At 43.4% G+C, this 23,806-nt stretch overlaps 1 protein-coding gene across 2 annotated transcripts; it reads left to right on the top strand.

Annotated features, from left to right (window-relative positions):
• Positions 1–9,200: 9,200 nt before the first annotated feature.
• Positions 9,201–23,473, top strand: GINS4 (GINS complex subunit 4). 2 transcript variants are annotated; one of them, XM_036011571.1, is made up of 8 exons: positions 9,201–9,385; positions 9,998–10,112; positions 15,035–15,121; positions 16,083–16,196; positions 18,859–18,956; positions 19,125–19,213; positions 22,142–22,232; positions 22,324–23,473. In XM_036011571.1, the coding sequence occupies exons 2-8, from the start codon at positions 10,017–10,019 to the stop codon at positions 22,418–22,420; spliced, it is 672 nt and encodes a 223-aa protein (XP_035867464.1). In that variant the 5' UTR covers positions 9,201–9,385; positions 9,998–10,016; the 3' UTR covers positions 22,421–23,473. The 2 variants fall into 2 exon arrangements, with proteins under 2 accessions (XP_035867464.1, XP_028382534.1); XM_028526733.2 differs by having other exon boundaries at positions 9,202–9,361.
• Positions 23,474–23,806: the final 333 nt, after the last annotated feature.

The following is a 23,806-nucleotide window of genomic DNA, read 5'->3' as shown; positions in this document are numbered from 1 at the left end:
ATTATTCTGTGTATCATTGACATTGCCAATATGTGATGTTAAATCTGCTATGATTAAAGCTAGGAAACATTTGAAAGTATGTTTCTCCTTAATTCTTTTTAACTTTGATTTAATACAGATAAAAGTTCACTTTTAGAAAGTTTCACTTCTCAAAGTTCTCTAGGACCTAATAAAGTATGAATGATACTTTGTATTCATTTAAGCCCTTACTGCTATGTTTCTCTACATACAAAGTTATGAGAAACTGAAAAATGTGCTTGTCACACATTTAGCAGCTAAAATGAATCAGTCTTGTGATCTAATTACCAGAAGCTATTTCACAGTATAGATAACAGCTGAAATAAGCCATAGTGATCCACATCCTCACTGGTGCTTGGTTGGAAGATAAACATCACTAAATATGCCCGTTACATCGTGATCAACTTTAGTCTGCAAATGTGTAAAAACTGAAGAGTTTTATTCTTCCACAGTACTCAACCTTGGAAATGTGGAGAAGATAGCAAATATCTCATTAATGTCTCATTTGCCATGAATTGTGAGTGCCAAAAAGGTAGGTTCTGGACTTCAAAAATTTTTTTTAATTTTTTCAAGCCTCCATTTTACATACAGAAATAATTTTATAAATCAGGAACAACCAAAGATTTATGCTAAGGGTCATTGTCAAGTTAAAACAAATCTATGCTGGCAGAATTTTTTTTATTTTTTAAAAAACTATCTGAGCACTGCATTGACCTCGTCAGAACTGCATTAACCTTGTGCTGTCACATTCCACCGTGGTACTGAGATCTTTAATCTTCAGATGACTGAACCACCTTGTCTTTGAAAAACTTTTTGTTCTACTTACCAAGAGTTCTTTAAAAAGAAAAGTGGGGGTAGGGGCTAAGGATCAGTCTATTGGCTGTCAAATCTGTTCTTAATCTTAATGTTCCTGTTCATGTATATATTTTCCTACCTCATATTTTCACAAACCCATTTATTACCAGGAAATGAACATAATGTTTTATCCAAAATGTTTCAGCAATTAGTCTTCTGGGAACAACCAAATGCTAAACAACATAGCTGTGGAAGGTCAGATTCTGTGATACACAAGGACTCAGAAACACAGATGTAATGCAATCTTTTCTTACCAGTTAGAGGGTTAGTGCGACAACTTTTATACATCTTTGTGTGTCTCGTACAAAATACAAATGTTTTCTTTTGTACAATTCCTAATTTAGATGTTTGAAGGGTTATGTGCTTGAAAAAGCAACATTAGCGTACATGTTACTATCTAATTTTAAAGTGAAGAGTGCTTCAGTTAAACAGGAAGGGGAACATCTAACAGCATGTTTTGGGCATGTTAATGTTGCAGAAAGAGCTTAGTAGAGAATGATACCGAGGGACTGCTGCAGGATAGAAAATATAAGAAACCTTATTCTCAACAGCAGCCATCTTGACAACCAACATGGCAGCATTCTCCAGAGGTGGTTTTGATTATAAAACTGGACATTTTAATTACTGAATTGGGACTGTGTTTTGTGACTTAAAGAGAACATAGAACTTTTTTTTCAATCAAAGAATGACAAGAGTCATCATAGACTTTGCTCAGTTTTCATTCCGGGCGGAACAAGGGAAGAATTATACTCAGTAAGTATATGAAAAGAGACGAAAATAATATTGGAGACAAATGTAAAGTTGCTTCATGATTACATTCCATGAGTTACCCTAGTTGATAGACATACACACATATATACACAATTCCCATATTATTGACACACACATATGTGGTAAGACACGTAAATATGCCTGGGAACAACAGACAGCAAGTTGTGGTGACCTGGACAGAGAGGGGAAGAGGAGTGGGGTCCGAAAGAGGAGCACAGAGCTTAGAGTGAATAAATTTCTTACTATTTTCCATACTTTTTCAAATGCCACCCAAATTTTTGTAAAAACAACTACATGTATTTGTCAATATAAATGACCATATCTAAATACTATTGCACACCACTTAAATCACCAGTATCATGACGGGCTTTGATAATTTGGACACAATTCTCACCACCCCCTGGGATTTCACTCAGGTTTCAATTTACAATTTCCTCAAACCTTCAGGCCTACTCTTCTACTTGTTCTCATTGATTAGCAAGAGTCAGTAGCCTTTGAGCTCTGCTTGTTCTCATTGTACAAAAAAGAAAGAGGGAAAAAAAGGGGAAAATGTGGACAATTGGCTTTCTCCTGCTTACAGGTATGTGAGTAGGCCTCTAAAATGAATGAACTTCCAGCCTAGAAGGAGCATATAACCAAGGGTAAAATTCAGGGTCAAGCTGAATTTCTCAGAGTAAACATGTCTAAGATGAAACAAAGAAAGGATGACTGGAAAACATGATCTCACTTCCCCACAAGCAAAGGGAAAGTCCAAAGTAATTTCAGCCCTCACGGAGCTCCGTGGGTCACACCAAACCTCACCGATTCTAACAAGTTAGCCATTCAGAAGGACAGCGGCTCACAGCAAGATCAGCTATGATACACACAACGGCCCAGGGCCTCTGGCTCTTGGTTGAAAAAAATACCCACAGGCAACACAATTGTGGGAACAGATTCCAGGATTTTCTGCAGGAAATACTTTCATAACTAAACTGAACATAAACTGAGAAACCGAATAGTTGCTATCACTTAGGGATCCTCTCCAGGTGGAATTATTATGAAGAGCAAAATGCCCAGATAATGTTACGTGACCCGGAACATAATTGGCCCATTCTTTCTTTAGCCTTCGGACAGATAGAGGGTGAATATCAAATTCAGTTAGATGCATAGTGTCACCAGTGAGACACCATAAGAAGTGTTTGAATGAGGAAACCTAGACATAATGCCAGAGTTCTTAATGTGTCAAAAAGTTTTAAATTTCACATTTTTATATTAATCCAGGCCTTTTATTGTTTTCAGGTATTGATGCCTCAAGAGTTGTATAATTTATAGATGCTTCATGTAGAAGTGAAAATAAAATGGTAACAATTATAAAACAATTCCGTCTCTGTAACCAATTAGAAAGTTTGGAACTTAAGAAAATTTTAAAATAAATCTTACCATTATCATCAGCTCAAGAAAACCATTACCTATATACAGATGAATCTCAATTATATTCAAAGAGCTGTCCCTACATGGAAAAATTATTCCAATAATCTTCAGTCTGAAGTGGAACGACCCGTTTTATTAGTTTTGTGACATTCTCAAAATGGTGCCATATGTATGATCCATTAACACAACGGAAGGTAAGACGTTAAATGAAAAACCGTGAGTAGAATTTTCATACCCGGCGCACTCTTGGGCAAGACTGCCCTTTCTCTTTTCCCTGCGATTATAGTCAAACCTCTTCCTCTGGCTATGTGCTTAAACACAAGACAGAGCGTTGCCCTAAGCTGTAAGCATTTAGCAATACCCAGTTTGGCCTGGTTTTCATTTGGACCTAGAGACAGTTCCCGAGAGTAAATTACATGGACCCTAAGGAACATGAAGACCTGCCCAGAAATTAGACACGAGCTGTGCATCAGATGCCCATGGAATAAAGGCACATGAACTTCTCGATGGAAAGGACACGTTTCTGTTTGACTCTTATCCAGAAAAATCATTAGCAAAATTGTTCTACTTAACTTGTTAAATGCTATAGTGGCCATAGATTTCAGAAGACAAATTCACTTTTTTAAAAAAGCAAAATTCATGGCCGCATATTCTGCCTTGAGCGAACGACAGTACAGTTTTGTTTCTCCCTGATGTTTCACGTCCACCGCTCCTGGAGCTCACTCAGGATTCCTGCAAACTGTGTCACATGTCACCTCCTCAAGGAGGACCAATGCTTGTGTTTCTCCCAAACTCATATAGTATTAAAATCCTAACTCCCAAGGTGATGGCATTAGGAGGTGGGAGACCTTTGGGAGGTGATTAGTTCTCAAGGGCAGGGCCCTCAGAAATGAGATTAGTGCCCTTATAAAAGCAGCCTCGAAAACTCTCCTGCCCTGTCCATCATGTGACGGTAAAGTGGGAAGACGGCCACCTGGGCCGTGTGCCCTCACCAGGCACTGGTTCTGTCAGCACCATGGTCTTGGACATCCCAGCCTCCAGAACAGTGAGGAATAAATTTCTGTCCTTTGTAAGTCACCCAGTCTATGGCATTTTGTTATAGCAGCCCAAATGGACTAAGTTGCCTGTCCCAGCCACAATATTCTGTTACCCACCTTTACTTTCTCACCGCCTGACGAAGAATTGTTACTTGTTTATTGTCCATCTCCCAGCACAGGGTCTGTGTTTCCTGTTCACTGCTCTATCCTCAGCACCTACACAGGGCCTGGCAGGAGATACTCAGAAATCACTAGGTGCTCAAGAAGTGTTTGTTTGATGAAGAAAGAAATGTGTGCATGAATGATGGGCCCTGTGATAGATTTGGGGGCCACCTTCAAGGAATTCACAATCTAATAGGTGAAATAGGCATGTCAAAACTGCAGCGTAGCATGATAAATGTTTTCTCAGAAGCGTATAGGGTGTACTGGTGATCTAACTAAGGGCAGTATATGAGGGACAGTTTCACAGAGGAAGAGTCACTTTGCTGAATCTTAAAGGACACATAGGAGTCCAGCAGGTGGTTCAAGGAAATGAGAGAAGCCGAGAAAAAGGGAGTAGCCTATGCAAAGGAGACAAAACACCTCATCTCCTTAAGTAGCTCGGCACGACTGGAGCAGAGCGATAAGGGAGGAGACCCTGAACTACAGGAAAATCAGCAGCACTGTTTTCAGAGTCACTGACACCACACCAGCTCCCCAGGGCCTCCCTGCCTTTCTCAATGGACTGGACTGCAGCCTCCAACAGCCTTCTCTCCAGTGCAGCTGTCCCAGCCTGAGGCCGATGAGGTGCTGGCCTACAGGTGTTCTGTTTACTCTCTGCCAATGGAGCTCTCAGGGGGTAAAACAGTAAGATGGAATGAGAGAATATCAGCTTACTCTGCTTGAGAATGCAGTAGCCTCTGGCAGGTCTCAATGCCTCTGCTTCCTTATTGACCAGCTTGAGGCAAAGAGAAGAGGCGGCATCTACAGGTCTTCGTTTGGGCCTAGAAGCCTTTGCTAGAGCTGAATTCGAAGCCAGGTGTCCCGATCAGCTTTCTTTTCGGAAGACAGGAGTACCCCTCCATAGCAAACTGACCCTTTTTCTGTCATTCCTAACACTGATTCTGTAGCCATGAGAGAGAAAACAGAAGAAGAAAAGCATCTTCCTATTTAACCATGAGAAGTTGAAACACAGAAGTAGGGGTAGGGTTTATGCGTCCGCGCCAGAAACGGGGAACACATTACGGCCAAACGCAGGGGAGGGCGTTTGGTCCTCCCTATAAAGGAGTGGGCGGGGACAATAGAGAACACAGCATCAACGCTTTGGACGTGCTTTTCTTTTAGTTAAACGATATGACAAATCCATACATTCCATCTTTATCCGTTAAAACTCTTGAAATTGTGGTATCAAAACTTAGATTTGAAAAGTTTACCTCTTTACTGGGGACATATGTGGGTGAATTTAATGTGCTTGAAATCAAGATGGGATTTGAGGGCAGGACAAGTAGCTAAAGTTTATGGGGGGAAAGGAATTAGGAATGTCATGAACAGCCCAGACTCTACCCCTGTCAGGGGGATCCAAACCTGGCCCTGGCCTCCGGAGTTTTTCAGCATCTCCGCCATACAAGCGAGGAAGAGGTTTTACCACGGGCCAGAAAAATACTTGCTAACTCACCAATCAATAGACTCCTTGTGAGGCTAAAAGAAATTATTCTAAGAGTACTTTTCTGCCTTCTTTAAAAATCCAAGTTGCCCTCTTACTTTCCTATCTTTACTCTGAATCGTCATTTACTCAGAACAACTAGGGGTTAAACTTTGCTTAAATTGTACACTCCCCAAAACTTAATGCTTTGGTTCTTAGGACAGTGAGACCAAAAATGTGATGACATTCAAAGGAAGGGAACAGTGAGAAACAGCTGTTGGCCAAATGAGCAAGGGCAGTGATGATATGAAAACAATACTGATGATATTACCTAGTATTTCAAAAGCATCCTTCTGCAAAAAGAGCTCACAATATTGTATGGATATGTATATTTTATCTTTTCTCCTTGTTGATTGAAAAGAATTAGTTTCATTCTTCTTAATGCATATTTCTATAGCTATCCACAAATATTTTAGCTGCGTCTTGAACTGCCCTTAATTTCTTCACTGAGCAATAGCTGGAAGTTGCACTGACTTTTCACTTTTTTCAGTTTCCTAGGTTTCTGTTTTCTGTGTCCTCTTCAGCTTTAGGCAGTAGCGTTTTCCTCCTGCTATCTTACTACTTTTATCTTTAACTTGTCTGGATCCATGTTAGCATAACTTTTTAAAATCCTCACCTGAGGATATGTTTATGGCTTTTAGAGAGAGAGAGAGAGAGGGAGGATGAGAGAGAGAAAGATCAATCTGCTGCCTCCCAAACACACCTGACTGGGGATCAAACCTGCAACCTAGGCATGTGCCCTGACTGGGGATCAAACCCCACAACCCTTTCGTGGACAGGACGATGTTCTAACCAACTGAGCCACTCAGCCAGGGCAGTTATTTAGTTCTTTTTAAAACTTTTTAACCATGGGTGCACATTAATCAGGTGTTCCTGATTTTTCTGTTCATTCTAACATAGTGTAACTTATGACCTGTCTTTACTCCCACATTTCTGAACTTTATAATGCCATGTGACCAAAGTTTCACCACAAGTTTGTGCTGTTTTCTCCAGCAAACTCGATACACTCTTTCTAGACATCTCCTTAAACTCCCCTTCTTTGCATAGCAGAAATCTTTCTCTGCAAACTCATTTTACTCTGAAGTGGTTTTGTCTGATGAGTGTTAGTTGAAATCAAAGACCTTAGAAGTGAAAGCCCCTCCCCCAATTTCTGTTCCATCCCTTTGTCTTCAGGAAGACAGTATGTTGTTCTCAATTGTCAGGTAGTGCAACTGAAGCCCCGAGAAGTGACTTGTTTAAGGTCACACCTCTGTTACGTAAGGAAGCAAAAGATGGACTCCACCTTTCCAAGAGGGTTGCAGTGGAAGACTGAGAAGGCAGTTGGCTCCAGAGAAGGGAAGTTTCTGAATAAGTAAACTATCTGGTAATCATGTGGAGAAGTTATTGATGCTTGGATGCAAATCTATACAACTTAAGGAATATTAATAAAGACCATTGAAAAGCCAGGTAGTAATGAGAATTATAGAAGAACGAGACTGCGCTCAAACATAGTCCAGTGATTTAATGTTCTAGTCTCCTAATGCTGCGTAACAAACCACCCTAAAACTCAGGGGCTTAAAACAAGATTTTGCACACAAATCTGCAGTCTGAGTAGACTTCTGCAGAGATAGCTCTACTTCATGTTAGCTGGGATTGCTCAAAGCCTGAGCTAGAATCATCCGAAGGCCCAGTCGATTCAGACACCTGTGGGACAGAACAGCCAGGGCTGCTGGGGTTCCTCAGACACCGCTCCCTATCTCTATGTGACCTTTCCACATGGACCCTTCGGCGTGGCAGCCACAGGGCAGCCCGATTTCCTACATACCAGCCCATTGCTTCCAAGGGACGTGGCCCAGGGAAGAGCAAAGCAGAAGCTGCACCACCTTTATGATGTAGCTCGGGAAATCATACAGCATCATCGCTTTAGCCTCATTTTCTTGGTCGAGGCAGTTACAAAGGTTTTTCTCAGATTTAAGGGGTGAGAACACAGGCTGCCCCACCCCCACCCCCTCTTGAGGGAGAAGTGTCAGCATCCTGTTGTGAGAAGGGGAGGTAGTAGGGTGAGATCTATATTAGAGCAGCTATCTTTGGGAATGAAATCTGCCACAACTAAAAACCACTGGATTGCCAAACTACTGAAACCCACAGTTGAACTAGAGCTTGAGAAGGCCATCTATCATTAGCAAAGGTCATTAGCAAAACTCATTCTGCAAGGTGCAGCTCAAATGTTCATTCCTTCTGGGATCCATCTTTGAAGTCCTTCAGCTTCCATAGCCCTTCATTAATATGCCCACTCTCCCACTCCATATATTCTATTGTAATTATTTTTTAATATTTTATTTATTACTACTTTTTAGAGAGAGTGGAAGGGAGGGAAAAAGAGAGGGAGCGAAATATCAATGTATGGTTGTCTCTCAAGTGCCCCCTACTGGGGACTTGGCATGTGCCCTGACTGGGAATCGAACCAGCAACCCTTTGGTTCGCAAGCTGGCACTTAATCCATTGAGCCACACCATCTAGGGCTGTAATTATTTTTATAACATGATTGCAATCAGGCAGGTACTATCAACCTGTCAATTAGCTAAACTTTTATTTCCTAATCAATCAATATGGCATAGGAAACATCACAAAGGGTCTTCAGGTTGATGGAGAAGACACATTTCTATGGAAACCAGAAGTGACACTTTGGACAGAAAACATAAAGCAGAGAAAAAAGCATCCGTAATTCAGAGAAAAAAGACTGACATCACACAAAGAATATATATATATATATCAGTATATACTTTTGCCCTACATTAAAGGTACAAGGTATAAGCAGTGAATGTCCAAAAACCTGGAGCGTCAAGCAGCTGGGATGGAAGCACTGCCTAAAACAGTGGTTCTCCAACTCCCCTGCATCAGACTCACCTTGAGAGTCTGTTGAACCATCACCCCCAGAGTTTCTGACTCAGCAGGTCCGGGTGGGGCCTGAGAATCTGCATCTCTCACGGGTTCCCAGGCCTGGAAATAGCAGCCATTGCGGAAGCCCCGGCAAAAAGGAAGGAACCAGAGGACGCAAAAGCGGTGGGTGGAGAAGACCCAAGAGATGAAGTGGCCTAGTCTGAACAGAGTCCATTTCTCTGTGGGCCCCCCTACCGGCCAGGATATCCTCGGGTGATTACGCCCCAGAGTCGGGAAAGGAAACACAGTCGCGTCTCCTCAGCCGCGGTGGCGAGGCGCCCCCTCCCGACCACCCTTGGGTGATGCCAGCCGGGACCTCACTCCAGCGACGTCGGCCGAGGTGGGCGGGGCTCTCTGGGACAAGCTTCCCGCCACCTCCTTAGAGGAGGTTGGGGGTTTGAGCCGCGAGATGCAAGTCCCCACCCCCCCTGGGGCGGGGCCAAAGGGCCACCTGGCCGTGATTGGTCAGCGCCCCTCCCCGTGCGCAGTGACGTAGTGTTCGGGTAGAACGTTTCTAAGAGGAGCGCGGGAGCTTAAGCGTAGGGTCTGGTGGGTTGTAAAAGCCCAGAAAAGAGTGTTCCGCTGCCAGGTTCTACTTTGAAGACCCCCACGACCTTCCCGTCCGATCCCCCTGCTATCTCGTAAGGCCTCTCTGCCTCCCGGGTGCCAGGTGAGCATACGAGTGGGACCTCGGGTAGTTTGTGTGTGCGTGTGTGTTGTGGGAGGGGGTTATTCTCTGTGCTTATGGCGCCGAGAGAGGACAGGGGCGAGAGAAATATCCTCTGTTTCTCTAAGGCTCTGGGGACTACCCCACCACCCACCTTCTTAAAAGCCTTTAGAATCAGTGGTCTGATGCCTCTGGGCCTTGAGACCCTAGGAAATTAGGCACTGATTCGTTTTCCCAACAATTTTAAGTGCCTGCTATGAGTTAAGAACTGTGCTAAGCGCTGGGACAACATAGGTAATTATGTTCCCAGTACTTAGAAGTAGCAGGCAGACAGAATGCGTGATTTATATTCGAACTGAAATGAACACACCCACTGAGGAAAGAACCTCCTACCGGGACGATAAATAATTATTGCATGGTATGATAGGTACTCAATTCCAGATACAAGGGGCCATCTCTTTGGGAAAATGATACCTGATCTAAGGTGTGAAGGAAAAGACAAAAAATTGAAAATCAACCTTTATGAATTCTCTAGCCACTGCCAATGAACCTCTACAACCCCAGTTGTAGATATGTAATTACCTATTCTTGCAAATAAATGGAAAACACGCAGAAGCATATTGATTCTTTTCTTAATAGGTCCCAGGTTTCAGAGAAGATGACAGAAGAACTGGATCTCATGGGACAGGACTCTGATGGGGGTAGTGAGGAGGTGGTCCTAACTCCTGCAGAGCTCATTGAAAGGCTGGAGCAGGTAAGTTTCCCAAATAGAATCCCCTTGCTCCAATCGTAGCCTTTTTTTTTTCTTTTCAGTCCAACTTTGCAAATGTCAGGAATCAGAAAAGGAAGAGATGGAATTCAAGGCTTATTTCAAGAGAAGAGGGATCTTATCATCTAACAGAAATAAAAAAGTAGGGGGGCCAGCCTCTGTTAGACATCTCATCATGTCAAACCCAAAATCTTCAAGCGAGGCCAGTAAGGGACAGCTTTGGGTACATCTACCAGAACAGTTCACAGAGCAAGGATTTGCAACTTGGTGTTTGCACAGACTGCAGAACTGTTGTGATGACTTGTAAGTTTTATGCCTTAGTCCCTTGAAACATTTGCTGGTTCCCTGTGGAATGCCTGGGTTAGCAAGAAAGTGCTGAAACACCTTTTTTAGTTTTAATTCTTTTTCCTCCCATAGATGAGGGGGCCCCCCAAAATCCTGGAATTGTCTTCTGAAGGGAGGGCTCCTTGTAGTACAGGCATCCACACCTAGGTGAGTGTTCTAGGAACCCATCTATATCAGTGCCCCAGCTGGTAATGTTGTGAGAGGCTGCATTCGGCTTCAGTGAATTATTTTTTTAAAGACTAAGTGTGTTTGCCTACTTTATGATGGGCTATTTATGAGCACACCCATACTGCACTGGTGTTCAGCAATTTTTGACCCTAAAATTGACCCAGCAATTTAAATCCCTCCATTGCACTGGTCTGTTCTGTGAGCTTTAGGCAAGTTGTATAGCTTGTCTCCAGCAGTTCCTTCTCTATACAGTGGAGTTAATAATAGTGGCCATCTCAGAGAGCTGTGAGGATTAAATGAAGTAGTCCACACGTAAAGTGCTCAGCATATTATCTGACACATGATAAGCACTCACTGAATGTTGGATGTGAGTAGTAATAATTCTGAAAACAACCCATTTAGGTAGGTATTATTGTTATCTCCATTGTACAGATGAGGAAACTGAAGCTTAGAGATGTAAATTAACTTGCCCAAGGTCACACAATGGCAGCAGAGTGAGGATATGAGCCAGATCTCTTTTTTTACTTCAAAATGCATGCTCTTAATCCACTATACCTGCTGCATTATTTTTGTCTACTGCCTTTCTTTATCTGTCCCTTTCAAGAGCTCACTTATATGTGTTACTTTAGTGTTCTTCATTCTTTCCTACCACACATGCCATCCTAAGAGGCAAAACCAAAGGGCCTGTAATTTAAAAATTACATCTTACATGTTAATCCTAAACTTAATAGCAGTGATTCTTTTTTTAATTTTTATTTATTGATTTTAGAGAGATAATAGGGAGAGAGGGGGAGAGGCATCAATTTGTTGCTCTGCTTATCTATGTGTTCACTGGTTGGTTCTTGTATGTGTCCTGACTGGGGATCAAACCCACAACCTTGGCATATCAGGTTGACATTCTAACCACCTGAGCTACCTGTCCAGGGCAATAGCAGTGATTCTTAATTTGTTTTTATATCACAGACCTTTCTGAAAATGTGGGGAAAACTCTGGTCCTTCTTACCAAAATAATACATGGATGTAGTCATGCAGAATTTTGTGTATAATTTCAGAAGGTTCACAGACATCCTGAAATCTGCCCATCTGGTTTGTGGATCCCAGTTTAAGAGCTACTGCTTTATGAGGAGAGGATTCATTAAACAAAAGCCAAAAGGCACAAAGTGTAATGGAAAAAAACTGATATTCTGTTTTTATGCCTCAATGACAGTAAAAAGATATGCCACAAAACTGGGAGAAAATATTTGCAACATATATAAATGACAAAAGATTAGAATCCACAATACATAAATAAACTTTACAAACTGATCAGTACAAAACTGCAGTCCTAACAGGCATCTCCCAGAAGCAGAAACCAGGATATCCAACAATTACATAAAAAGGTGTTCAACCTTTTTAGTAAACAAGAAAATGAAAATTTAAACACCAATGAAATACCACTCATGCCCATCAGATTGACAGAAATGAAAAAAGTGAACAATATAAAGTATTGGGAAGGACCTAGAGCAGTTTGCACACTTATATACTACAGGGAGCATGTAAATTGATTCATTCATTTTGGAAAATAATTTATTGTCTACTTAAGTCAAAGGCACACATATCTTGTTACCCAGTCATTCTACTCCTGTGTATACCCTAGAGCAGGGGTGTCAAACTCATTTTCACCGGGGGCCACATCAGGCTCTAGTTGCCTTCAAAGGGCCAAATGTAATTTTAGGACTGTATAAATGTAACTGCTTCTTAGCAGTAGAAACAAGGTGCTGGGCCAGATAAAACAAGGTGGAGGGCCAGCCTCCTGTTTGCCCCCTGTGCCCTAGAGAAACGTTCGTGTGTACTCTAGGAGACATGCACAAAATGTTCATAGCATTGACCCAGACATCCTTCACCATAAGAATGGATAGGAAATTATGGATAGGTATATACACACAATGCGGAAAAAACAACAGAATGAATAAACATCAGCTCATGCAACAGCATGGATAACTGTTAGGAGCATAATGTGGTACAACAAAAAAGTTGCTAAAGAAACTATTTATATAAAAATCAAACACTCGCAAAACTATTATTGAAGGAAGAGCTTGCCAGCTTGGATGGTGTACCCACCCCCACGTGCTGCAGATGCCTCAGTGATGTTGACCCTTCACCCCTGGGGCACAGAGCACGCCGGCTGGTTGCCTCCTATGTGTCATCAGGGGCTCCTTGGAAGGCAGCCCCAGGACAGTTGGTGTCTGACAGCACAGCCTCAGCTTGGCAGTGGGTGAGCAGGAGTTACACCTCGTGCCTGATGCTCTCTTGCAATGCCCCTGAGTGCAGCCAAGGGGTTGGACCGCCCTCTGGATAGCTATTGCAGTTGGCAGACTCGGGCTGGGAAACGTGGCCTAAGGAGCAACCTGACAAGGACCACCGATAAACTCAGCTGCGGGAGTATACGTGGGCTATTCTTGAATGTCTATTTTTAAAATGACTTAAAAGGTATTACCTACAGTGCATAGTTTCTGAGTTTAATGGTTGTGTTAGTTTGCTAAGACTGCATATCAAACTACCACAGACTGGGGGCTTAAGGAACAGATTTATTTTCTCAACTCTGGAGGCTGGAAGTCTAAAATCAAGGTGTGGCACAGTTGGTTTCTTCTCAGGCCTGCCTGTCTCCTGGGCGTGTAGACGGCTGTCTGCTCCCTGTGGCTTCACACAGTCTTGCCTCTGTGCATGTGTTCAGATTTACCCCTATTAAAAGGACACCTGCCATATTGGGTCCGGGTCCACCTAAAAGACCTCATTTTAACTTAACCTCTTTAAAGACCCAGTCTCCAAGTAGTCACGTTCTCAGGTGCTGGGAGTTAGGCCTTCAACATTTGAGTGCAGGATAGAGGGAGACACAGCTTAGTCTATAATAACACGTTGAAGAGATTGTCATTAAAATGTTTGATCAGGAACAAGATGTAGCCGCTTTAAACAAAGAACCTGATTATTTAAAAAAACAACAAAACATTGATTTTTGTTCCTCAACACATATTTTGAAAATATTTTAAAGTTTTATACTGTTTTCTCCTGTTTTATGTTTCATTAAATTTCATAATGCACTGTAAATAAGAACTCTCCCCCCTGCAGTCTACTCCATTTTACCCCAGTGCACCATACGGATGCTGTCATTTTCTTTAAATGCTCTGTCTTGCTGAGGTTGGAAAGTCCTATGTAGAGATAGAAACAAATGTAGTGAAACTGTACAGAATATTAAACACTAAATTCATGCTAATCATTACTGCTGAGGAGGGAGGAACAGAGACTTGTAATATAATGATAATATTTGTTAAGAAACATATGTACACATATTTGTATCACTATTCTTCTTGTTTATTTGTATGTTATAATTATTTTTGTAGGTATTAATATTTAATAAAATCGGTTAAAAACTGCTTTATAAATTCTCTATGACAGTCTGCTCTTTTCTCATTCATTATGTTTCTTGAAAATACAGATTTTCTTTCTGGTTAACTTCTGCAACGCTAATAAAGAAGCTTGAGCACCTGAAAAAATTTATGACAGCAGCAATACCTAGTATTGGATAATGTGTTGTGATGGCGATATTTGGAGAAGCAGAGAGTTGATGTCAGAAGGAATAAATTGAGCCTAATTGGCATGTAATTCTGAGCTATGCTAAAACTAAATTTCCTATAGTTGAAAGATAGCTATACCTTTCCTCAGTCACCTGTGGCTATTTCAGTTTTCTAAGCCTTGGTAATTTCTGAAATGTATGAAGCATCTGGGCTTGAGTTGTAAATTAGGGATTTAAAACTCTTGTTCCAAAACTGTTTAATAGATGAATATCCACTTCTTTATACTTTGGGGCAGTTAGTAAATAATTTGTGTTTTCTCACCAACAAGATGAGGATAACTCTATTTATTTCTTCTCAAATATTAGAATGATGAGCAAAAAAGTATTTGTAAAGAGCTCTGAGCTTCAGGAATGGAGAGATTTACGGAGTGTTACTTCATCTCCCCAGGTAGAAAGGTGTTGGTGCCCCCTGGTGGGGAATAGTAGCAGATGAAGGAAATGTGTTGATGCTACTTAGTGAAAGGTACTGTTTGAACACCAGGTGGTGTTAACTCTCAGTAACAGGTATACTGACATTTTTTAAATGAACAGTGATTTTTTTGTGGTTGGATAACTATAAGGCTGTAAACACAATTTCCTCCTAAAAGAAATGGGAAAGCCGTTATTAACCAGCTTGCCTTCAACACACTTCCAATATTTTCGACGAGTAGACAGTTGTCCTACTCGTCGGAAATACTGGAAACGGCTGGGATTTTCATGAGGTATGAGGTGTGCGCTGACTCACAGTGTTGTTTTGTTACATCGTGAGTGGTGTGTGTGTAATTTTTTTTTCATTGTTTTTTAGGCGTGGATGAATGAGAAGTTTGCCCCTGACCTGCTGGAAAGCAAGCCTGAAATTGTAGAATGTGTCATGGAACAGCTAGATCACATGGTGAGAGCTGCTTGTCTCGGGGCACCAAGGAAGAGAGCACTAAAAGGGTTTGTCAGTGTCGTGAGAGGTCTGTTGGCAAATCCATTTTGTTTGGCTCGGCTTAGTTTTTTTAAATACTGAATTGGTTACCTACATCTACTGAGCATGAGAGTCCCTGGGACCATTGGGATACCGTCTTCCAGTGGAAAGTCTAAACACCTGTCACCTCCAGCCCCACATGTTTACACGACAACAGCTGACCTAAGCGAGGTCAGGGCCTCCCCTTCCAGTGTGTTCTCTGTCCCCATAGTTCCTAACTGCTCACCCTTCTATGTATCCTACCTGCCTGGCCAGGTTTGTGGCCCTGGTGTTTGATGAGCTTGGCTCAAGTCATTATCAGCCTCAGAGTAGCTTTAGAACATTGATATTTTACAGTTTTTCAACCGGTGTTTTAACACTCCTTTTAAGACCCTTTAGACATTTCTTCTGTCTGCTGTGTTATCTCCTTCACCACCGGGTTGGAGCTCTCATAGGCCCTTCTGACCTGGCATTTCAGATTCTATTTAAATAGTCGTTTTCTAGAAGTACAGTCACCTCGTTTTATGGCACTTTGTGGCATTTCACAGTGCACTTGGGTGGCTTTTTTACAAGTTGAAGGCAAGATCTTTCCACCCGTGAAAAGATTATGACTCGCTTTATTGCAGTGTCTGGAACAAAGCCCGCAATGTATGTGAGGTATGCCTGTAAATGAGTATTGTTCGAACTTTATGTGATGAGACTGTAGTCATATATTATTTGCGTAACTAAGGAATTAAAAGAGAACTCTTAGAGTATTTTCTTCTCCTTTGACCTAAATGTAGTGCTTGAGTCCTCAGCATTGCCAGTGGTGATGGTCCTTGTGGGCTGCATGCAGGTTAAACAAAGAAGGTTCTTTGCCTCTGCAGATGATGTTTTTTATAAACTTTATCGTCCCTTTCAACAGGAAGAAAATCTCAGGAGAGCAAAGAAGGGGGACCTGAAGGTCAGTGTCCATCGGATGGAGATGGAGAGGATCCGCTACGTCCTCAGCAGCTACTTGCGGTGTCGGCTCATGAAGGTTTGACGGAAGTGAAGGATACATCTGTAGATATGCAAATTGTTTCCTTTTTAATCTACATGATGTTACCTGTAGGGTGTTTGTCAGTCACACATCTATATATACACAACAGCTGGTGGTTAAACTAGCCAAATTTTTATGGCTTTTACTAGACATACAAGTGATCAAGATACCCGTAGGTATTAAGGCAGTACAGTGTATAACATAGACTAATCATCTCAGAAAGAAGTTAGGCTGGGGCCTGGGAGAGACCAGGCCCTGAAGATGCTGCTGAGGCCCGATGTCAGGGGAGCTAAAGCGTAAGGAGGGCAAGAGATTGTTCTGGAGAAGCATAGATGGAACGTGGCACACTCTTGGGGACAGACACATTTTTTAATCTATTTATCTGCTGTGAATGGTGCCCCCTGGTGCTATAGCATGGCAGTGCTGACTTGACATTCAACCGTAGCTCTAACTTATAAAAATGAAATTACAAAACATTCTTATTTTGCACGATACCTATTTTAACCTTGGAAAGTTCTTACTCCCTTTAAGTTTCTTCTCATTAGCTCTGCGTGTCCCCTTAGTTATTACAAAACAAATACATTCTCCTACGTGAGGATGCTTTAGATATCTAAGGACAGCTCACGAGTCTTACTGAAATCCTCTCAGCTAAACATTTCAACCATTTATTTCCATTTACTCCCCTGGTCTCTTTCCTACACAGTTCTAGTTTGTTGATAGCCGTCTTTAATTGCACCACCTCAGCTGAATACACTGCTCCGGTTGCAGTTTGGTCGTGTCTGGTAAAGCAGGATGATCACTTCCCGTGTTCTGGTCACTAAAATGGTAGTGATGCCACCTAGTAGTACATTGGCATGTTTGACAGGCACGTCATACTAAGCTCATTCTGTCCTCATTGTTCACATGAGCCCCATCTGAAATGTTTAGGTCACCATTACCCCATCCTGTCACCATCCGGTCTTTGTATGGCTGGATTTTTGACTCCTAAGTATAAGGCTTGATGCTTATCCCTCTTTAACTTTATTTTATTAAATTTGGCCATCTCCCTGGTTTCTGGATCCTGATCTTGTCACCTAATATATTAGTTATCTCTTAATACATTATGTCACCAGCAAATTTGATACATGTGTCATCAAGGGTCTTCTCCGATTCCTTCATGGGACCGGGCCATTGATAGAACATTCCACCGAAGGCCTCCCTGCAGACTGACATCTCTCGGTGGCGTCAGTAGTCTTCGTTTAACTGTCCGTGAGTCTCCCGCTCTACACTGCGACCCTGCCCCAGTCTACAGCATGTCCCCAAAGGTGTCGTGAAGACATTACCATGTCCTGAAAATACTGAGACACACCGTGTGCCTCTTCGCTCCAACCTCAGCTACCAGGCCGCTCAATTTTTCTGGGAAAAGCCTCTTCATGTTTACTACTTACTTTTCATTGAATTCACAAACCGTCTCTTAAATTACCTGTTCTAATACAATGCCACGTGTCGATGTTAAGGACACTAGGACACTATCTGTACTTGAAGATTCTCCACCTGCTATGTTTTTGAAAATTGGGAAGTTTGCCTATTGGGAAGATCTCTGATCTTTCATACCTCCTTTGAACTAACTCTTCTGAGATTAGGAAACTACATATATTTTTAATAAGTGATAAAGTAGTAGTAGCAATTTACATATAATAGGAGAAAGTGCTTCATCTATTTAAACCCCCTATAAATGTTAGTTTAATTTATCCTGGAACATAATCGATCTGAGCTAAAAGTCTTACACTCCTTTAAGTAAAAGAACTGCTCCTTTATCTTGGCCTTCGGTTGTTCCTGACCGTGTCGTTTCCCTGGTTAGAGGGAGCACTTCCTTGACAGAGGTAACCGGCATATCACTGCTTTCAGACAGCAGACTGATCCCCTCCAGGTTCCTGGCCACGCATCTTTGGTCTTTTTTTTCCTGGCAGTTCTTAGCATTTTTTATAACCCTCACCTCATTGTGGGCTTTACCCTTGCTGTTTGTATTCTCATAAGTGTCGCGTTCTGTCTGCTTCTGTATTCTGTATGCATCTTCCCAGCTTTTGGGTATATTTCATCTCATAGAAGAATACCCTGTACAATTACACAAATATATTAAGTAATATCCCCTTCTCCTCCTCTTAAATATCATTTACAGTTGTACTCAGATTATCTTTTTTTTCTTATCCTCACCCAAGGACATGCTTACTGATGTTAGAGAGAGGGAAAGGGAGGGAGGAAGGGAGGCAGAGAAACGCTGATATGAGAGAGAACGCTGACCGGTTGCCTCTCCCATGCATCCCGCTAGGGGCCTAACCCGCAGTGTGGGCATGTGCCCTGACTTGGAATCAAACCTGCAGCCTTTTGGTTTACAGGACAACACTCCAACCCACTGAGCCATACTGGCCAGGGCTTCAGACCATCTTTTACAGAAGTGTGCCATTCTTTTTAGAGCCATTATCTTTCCTCTGAATTGTTTGAAACCTGTTTTCTTGAAGTCCAGAATATAGGTCTTATTATTAAAAACAGTCTTCACCACAAAGACTTGCCATTGTTAAAGTCAGTTTCTATGCTAACCTCCCTCTATTCAGAAAAGTAGTATGCTTGACACTTAACTCTTGACAGATGTTTTCATGATGATCTGTATTTATCCTTACAGATAGAGAAGTTTTTCCCTCATGTCCTTGAAAAGGAGAAAACACGCCAGGAGGAGGAGCCCTCTATCCTTTCTCCAGCAGAGCTCACCTTTGCCAAAGAGTGAGTAAGCAGGGAGTGTGGGACCTGCCTTTCTCTCCCTGGCTGGTGAGCGTGAGTTTTGCTGGTTGTATCCACAAAGCCGATCTCAGAGCCATTGTTGTCTGTCTGATAGTTCTGGCGGCTTCCACCAGCCGGGTTGTCACGGTGATTTTAACTTGTGTATTTCAGGTACATGGCTAACACAGAGACCTATCTAAAGAATGTTGCCTTGAAGCACATGCCTCCTAATTTGCAGAAAGTAGACCTCTTGAAGTCAGGTAAGAACATTCTCTTTTCAGTCACTGGAGTATCACTTCCAAGTATCTTCAGATGCTTTCGAATAAAACCTTTACCTTTACTCTTTTTCTCTCAAACATGGAAAAATAAGTGTAGATAAAGGAAAGAAAAGAGAAGCGTTGAGTTAAAAACAAAAGATCATTTAGAGCAGATACAAGGGCAGCCAAGTGTTGTTAGGTTTAGGCTGACATTCCCGTGACTGGTGCTACAAATGCGGGCTCCTTCTTGCCTTCAGTCGTGTGTGCCTTCTGGTGGGCGTCTGCACAGCACTGGGCTCCTCTGGGCACTGAGGGTACAAGGTCTCTGCTCTCTAAGAGCTAGCAGTCTTGTCCTCACAGATTCCAGACTGTGCAGGGACTGTCTAGCTACCAAGGAGGAGTTCAAGGAAGCTAAGGAAACCTTCAGTGATTTCCTCATTACCCATAGTAAAGGCTCCTCATCTTTTCGTGATGAGGAATTTCTCATTATGGAATGGGAGAGCAGGACTGGGTGGGGACGGGGGGAGAGGCACTAGGGAAGTAGAACACAGCCAGCGCCTCCACCTCTCCCTGTCTTCGCAGAGTGCCCCTAAAATTCTGCTGCGCAGAGGGGAGGGGCTCACAGTAATGGCTCCTACCCTCGGATCAACTAATTGGGGACCCCCTAGCGTTTAGGTTAAAGTCCATATCTCTCTGTCTTTCACAGCTTGCTATATCTGAGCAGCAGCTCTGTCAGGCATGACTGCCAAGCCAAATCCAATAATGCTCAAGGAACTGGAGACGACATTGTTCACAAACTAAGCTTAGTGTGCTGAAGCCAGGAGTTTAAGTGCAACTGAGCCATGGAAGTTTATCTCCTGCCCTACCCGTGCTGGGGCCACACTGACCCCTGTGGCAGGTGGAGAGCTAGAACAGGGTGGGTAGGCACTTGGCTCACCAGATGTCTCAGCTAGCCCATGCTACAATAACCAGTACCACACTCTGGGGGGCTCACACAGCAAACACTGATTTTTCCCACAGATCCAGAGGCCATGATCAAGGTGCTGGCAGGGCTGTTTCCTCCAAGGCCTCTGTTCCTGGCTGGCGGATGGTGACTTTCTTCCTGCCTCTTCACATGGCCGCCCCTCTGTGCACACATACCCCAGTGCCTTCCTCTTCTTATAACGACACCAGTCAGATTAGATTAGTCCTCACCCTGCTGACCTCATTTTAACTTAATTACCTCTTTAAGGCCCTATACCAAGCACATTCCCTTTCTGATATAGTGAGGGATCCGGACTTCACCATGAATTTGGTGGGGGACACAGTGCAGCCTGTAATACCAGGAGCAAGCCACACCCATACCAGACCGGTCATTTTGGTGAACCTGCCTGAGGGAAACAGAAGGCCCGGTTTGTGTCTGGTTCAGCTACTTTTGTCTGTACCTTAGAAGAATGGGGATGGGGCGAGGATGATGCCTAATCATTCACCATTGCTGTCACAACCAGTTGGTTAAAGCAACCACAGGACTACTGATGGGCGTGCATCTGAACCCCGGGGACCAGAGTTAAGTGGGGTTGTCCCAGAGCTTCTACTTAATGCTGGTGGACGCCTCCCGAAACACGTGTTGCTGTCCTAGATTCCTTACAAGGACTAGAGCCAGTCTTCTGGAATTGGAAGCTGGAGTGGGGTGGAGGGAGGGAACAGCCTGCCCTTGTGAAACTGGAGTCTTGCTTGGTTAGCCCGGGTTAGGTGAGTCCCCTCAGGCCTCTGGAGCACTGGAGACCCCGCTGGCAGGGTGGGGGAAGGCATGGTGAATTCTAAGCTGGGGTTCCTGGAATCAGCTTCCCAGTGAGGTCAGCTGACCCTGAAGTTGGAGTCTCCTTGGCGAGCCCAGAACTCTGGAACAGCGGGGGCGGGGGGGGGGCCCTCCTTAGACCTTTGGAGCCCATTATCCTGAACCCCTTCTATAAGTGAGGGGATCGAGGGCAACATGAAATCTGAAGTGGGCTGCTAGAGCAGTTCATCCACAGGTTCTGGACCCTGCAGCTGGTGGAATCTCCGGGTGCAGATGGAGCACTAGGAAGCAAAGGCCTGTGGAGGAGCACCCCAGCTTGGGCACTCACTTAGCTCAGAATGTTGGCTGGTGGTTGAAGAGGAGGAGGGGTGACAGCAACTTCTTGACCTGTAATCAACCAGTGAGGGACCCCTTAGTCTAGCATTCAAGACTTATCACCATACTGTTGAGTCTTTCTAACATAGCAGGCCCTTGATTGACATTTCCTTCCATGTCCTCTCATTAGAACATTGATGAAATGCTATGAGAATTCAGTTCTTGTTTACATCAATTAGCCTATGGTAAAATTGGTTTTGTTACACATTATTTCACTTAGTCAGAACCTGTCAATGACATTAAGTGAGAACGTACTGTACTCTCTCCTCTTACTTCTTTACATAGAATTTGTTTTCTAGCCGTATGTATACACTCTGTCCTCCCAGAAGGTCATGCACATTTCTGCCGTGGCCCTTGCCATTACCCACCAGGCTCACGCTTCTTCTTCAAACCCTGCTCCGTCCTTCAAAGCACACACCAACTTCTTTCCCCCCACAGCACTGAGGGAATGGGCCCCTCGTGTGAGGCTTCGTCAAATGCTGGGCTTACCGCCTTGTGCAGGACCATGCGTTCTGCTTGCTTGTATCCTCCACGAGGTGCAGAGAACGCCCTGCGCACCTGAAACACTCATCATTTGCTCAGTGACGACACTCTGTGGAAGCACGGGTGGGGAGTATGCAGCTGTTTCTAGAAGGAGCCAGATCTCTCAAACCATTCTACCCCAAAGTGCTTTTACGTCACAGGTCCCTCAGTGGCCGATACAATTAATCCCAGCAACTTTTCCCGTGCTGATTTTGTTAGCTGGGCATTTTCTGATGACATTATTATTTTTTTGGCAGTTCCCAAACCAGATCTAGATTCGTACGTGTTTCTGAGAGTGAAAGAGCGACAAGAAAACATTCTGGTAGAGCCAGAAACAGATGAGCAGCGGTGAGTGGCATGTGATTTTGACAGTGGGGAATACTCTCCCGGTGGAGCACCCGCTAAGCTCCCCACGTACGTTGTTTTCCTCCTTTTTCAGGGACTACGTGATTGACTTGGAAGAAGGCTCGCAGCACTTGATCCGATATAAAACCATTGCGCCTCTCGTTGCTTCTGGAGCTGTACAGCTAATTTAAAACCGAAAAATAAACAAGCAATGAAGACATGGAACCGAGAGGATATTTAGAAACTCCACATACCACTTGGTGCCTGCGGACAACAGACTTTTCTCAGCAGTGCCGTGGATCGCCTGGGCACTGACAAGGACTCAAGGCGGGACTCTTTACTCTCCTGCATCCTGACTCTCTGCTGTTTCAGCTGGAATCAGCAGATGGGGCCATCGCTCTGCTCAGTGGGCAAGTGTGTGACTTTCACTTTGTGCACCTTCTCCCATCGTGGTGTTTTCTGAAATAAGGAAAGCAAGGCAAAGGTAATTCATAAAAAGGCATCACTGCCTGTAACTGGGGGTCGGTAGTTAGCGCTGACCTGGTAGTGGCAGGAGAGTTCGGTGAACCTTCTTGGTAGAAAGAGTGTAAATAGATTCAAGAAAACAGCTGTGGCCTTCTCTGATCTGTCTCTAAATTGTATAAACTTTTTGGAACCTCTAACATTGGACTTAAAACCAATCTCTGTCATGCCTCACTGAGAATCAAAACTAAAGCAATAAATCATAATCAAGTTGCAGTTTTGTGGCAGAAGGAGCCTCAACACAGGTCTCAGCTTGTGGTCTCACACAGCACGTTCTCCCCGCTGCCCGCCTGCATGCAGGCTTTTCTGAATCTCGGGCAGCTTCGCCAAGCCACCTCCAGGCCATCTGCTCATCCTTGGCCGAGGCTCTGTTAGCGGCGTGACATTAATACCCTATACTGTGACCTCAGAAGCGGCTTTTCTTTTTTAAACTCTTTACTTTCTCAAGGGAAATAAATGGATGAAAGTAAACCAGTGAGTGGAGACTATGGCCATGATACCTGAAGGAGGAATGTGAACAGTGAATGAATCGTCTTTCCTTGCAAAATGATGAAAAGCAGCCTGCATTCCAGTCTTTTCTTGCTTCCTGAAAACGCAGGGGATTTTTGTGTATGTGATATAGGCTATCTGAGTAATCGATGTAATATTGCTATGATTTTCAAGAGAAGTCTACATGAAAACAAGGGAGATTTTATGAATAAAAGCATTCTATATTTCATGTAGGAGCTTGCTTTTTCCAGACTGTTTTTACCTTCTCTAGCCATTCATTTAGCAAATAATGTGTTGAGCATTTAGTGTGACGGGCAGTTCAGGGCACTGAGGTTCCAGCCCAGAGTTCGACAGGAACTGTCCCTGCTCACGTGGTGATAAGTGCCGTGCAGAGAATTAGAACAGAGTGACTCCCTGGAGAGTTCGACTGGATTGGGTGGTCTGAGAGGTTCTCACTGAATTCAGTGAATCTCGCTGTAATAGGCCAAGATCTGAATAACGAAGAAGGTGCCAGACACACAGAGGTCAAAAGGAAGTCCACTCCAGACAGAGAAGGCGGCTTGTGC

Source organism: Phyllostomus discolor, chromosome 11 (assembly GCF_004126475.2).
Source record: "Phyllostomus discolor isolate MPI-MPIP mPhyDis1 chromosome 11, mPhyDis1.pri.v3, whole genome shotgun sequence".
Lineage (NCBI taxonomy): Eukaryota > Metazoa > Chordata > Mammalia > Chiroptera > Phyllostomidae > Phyllostomus > Phyllostomus discolor.
The sequence above is the reverse complement of the archived record's forward strand: the minus strand, read 5'-3'. Positions and strand labels throughout refer to the sequence as shown.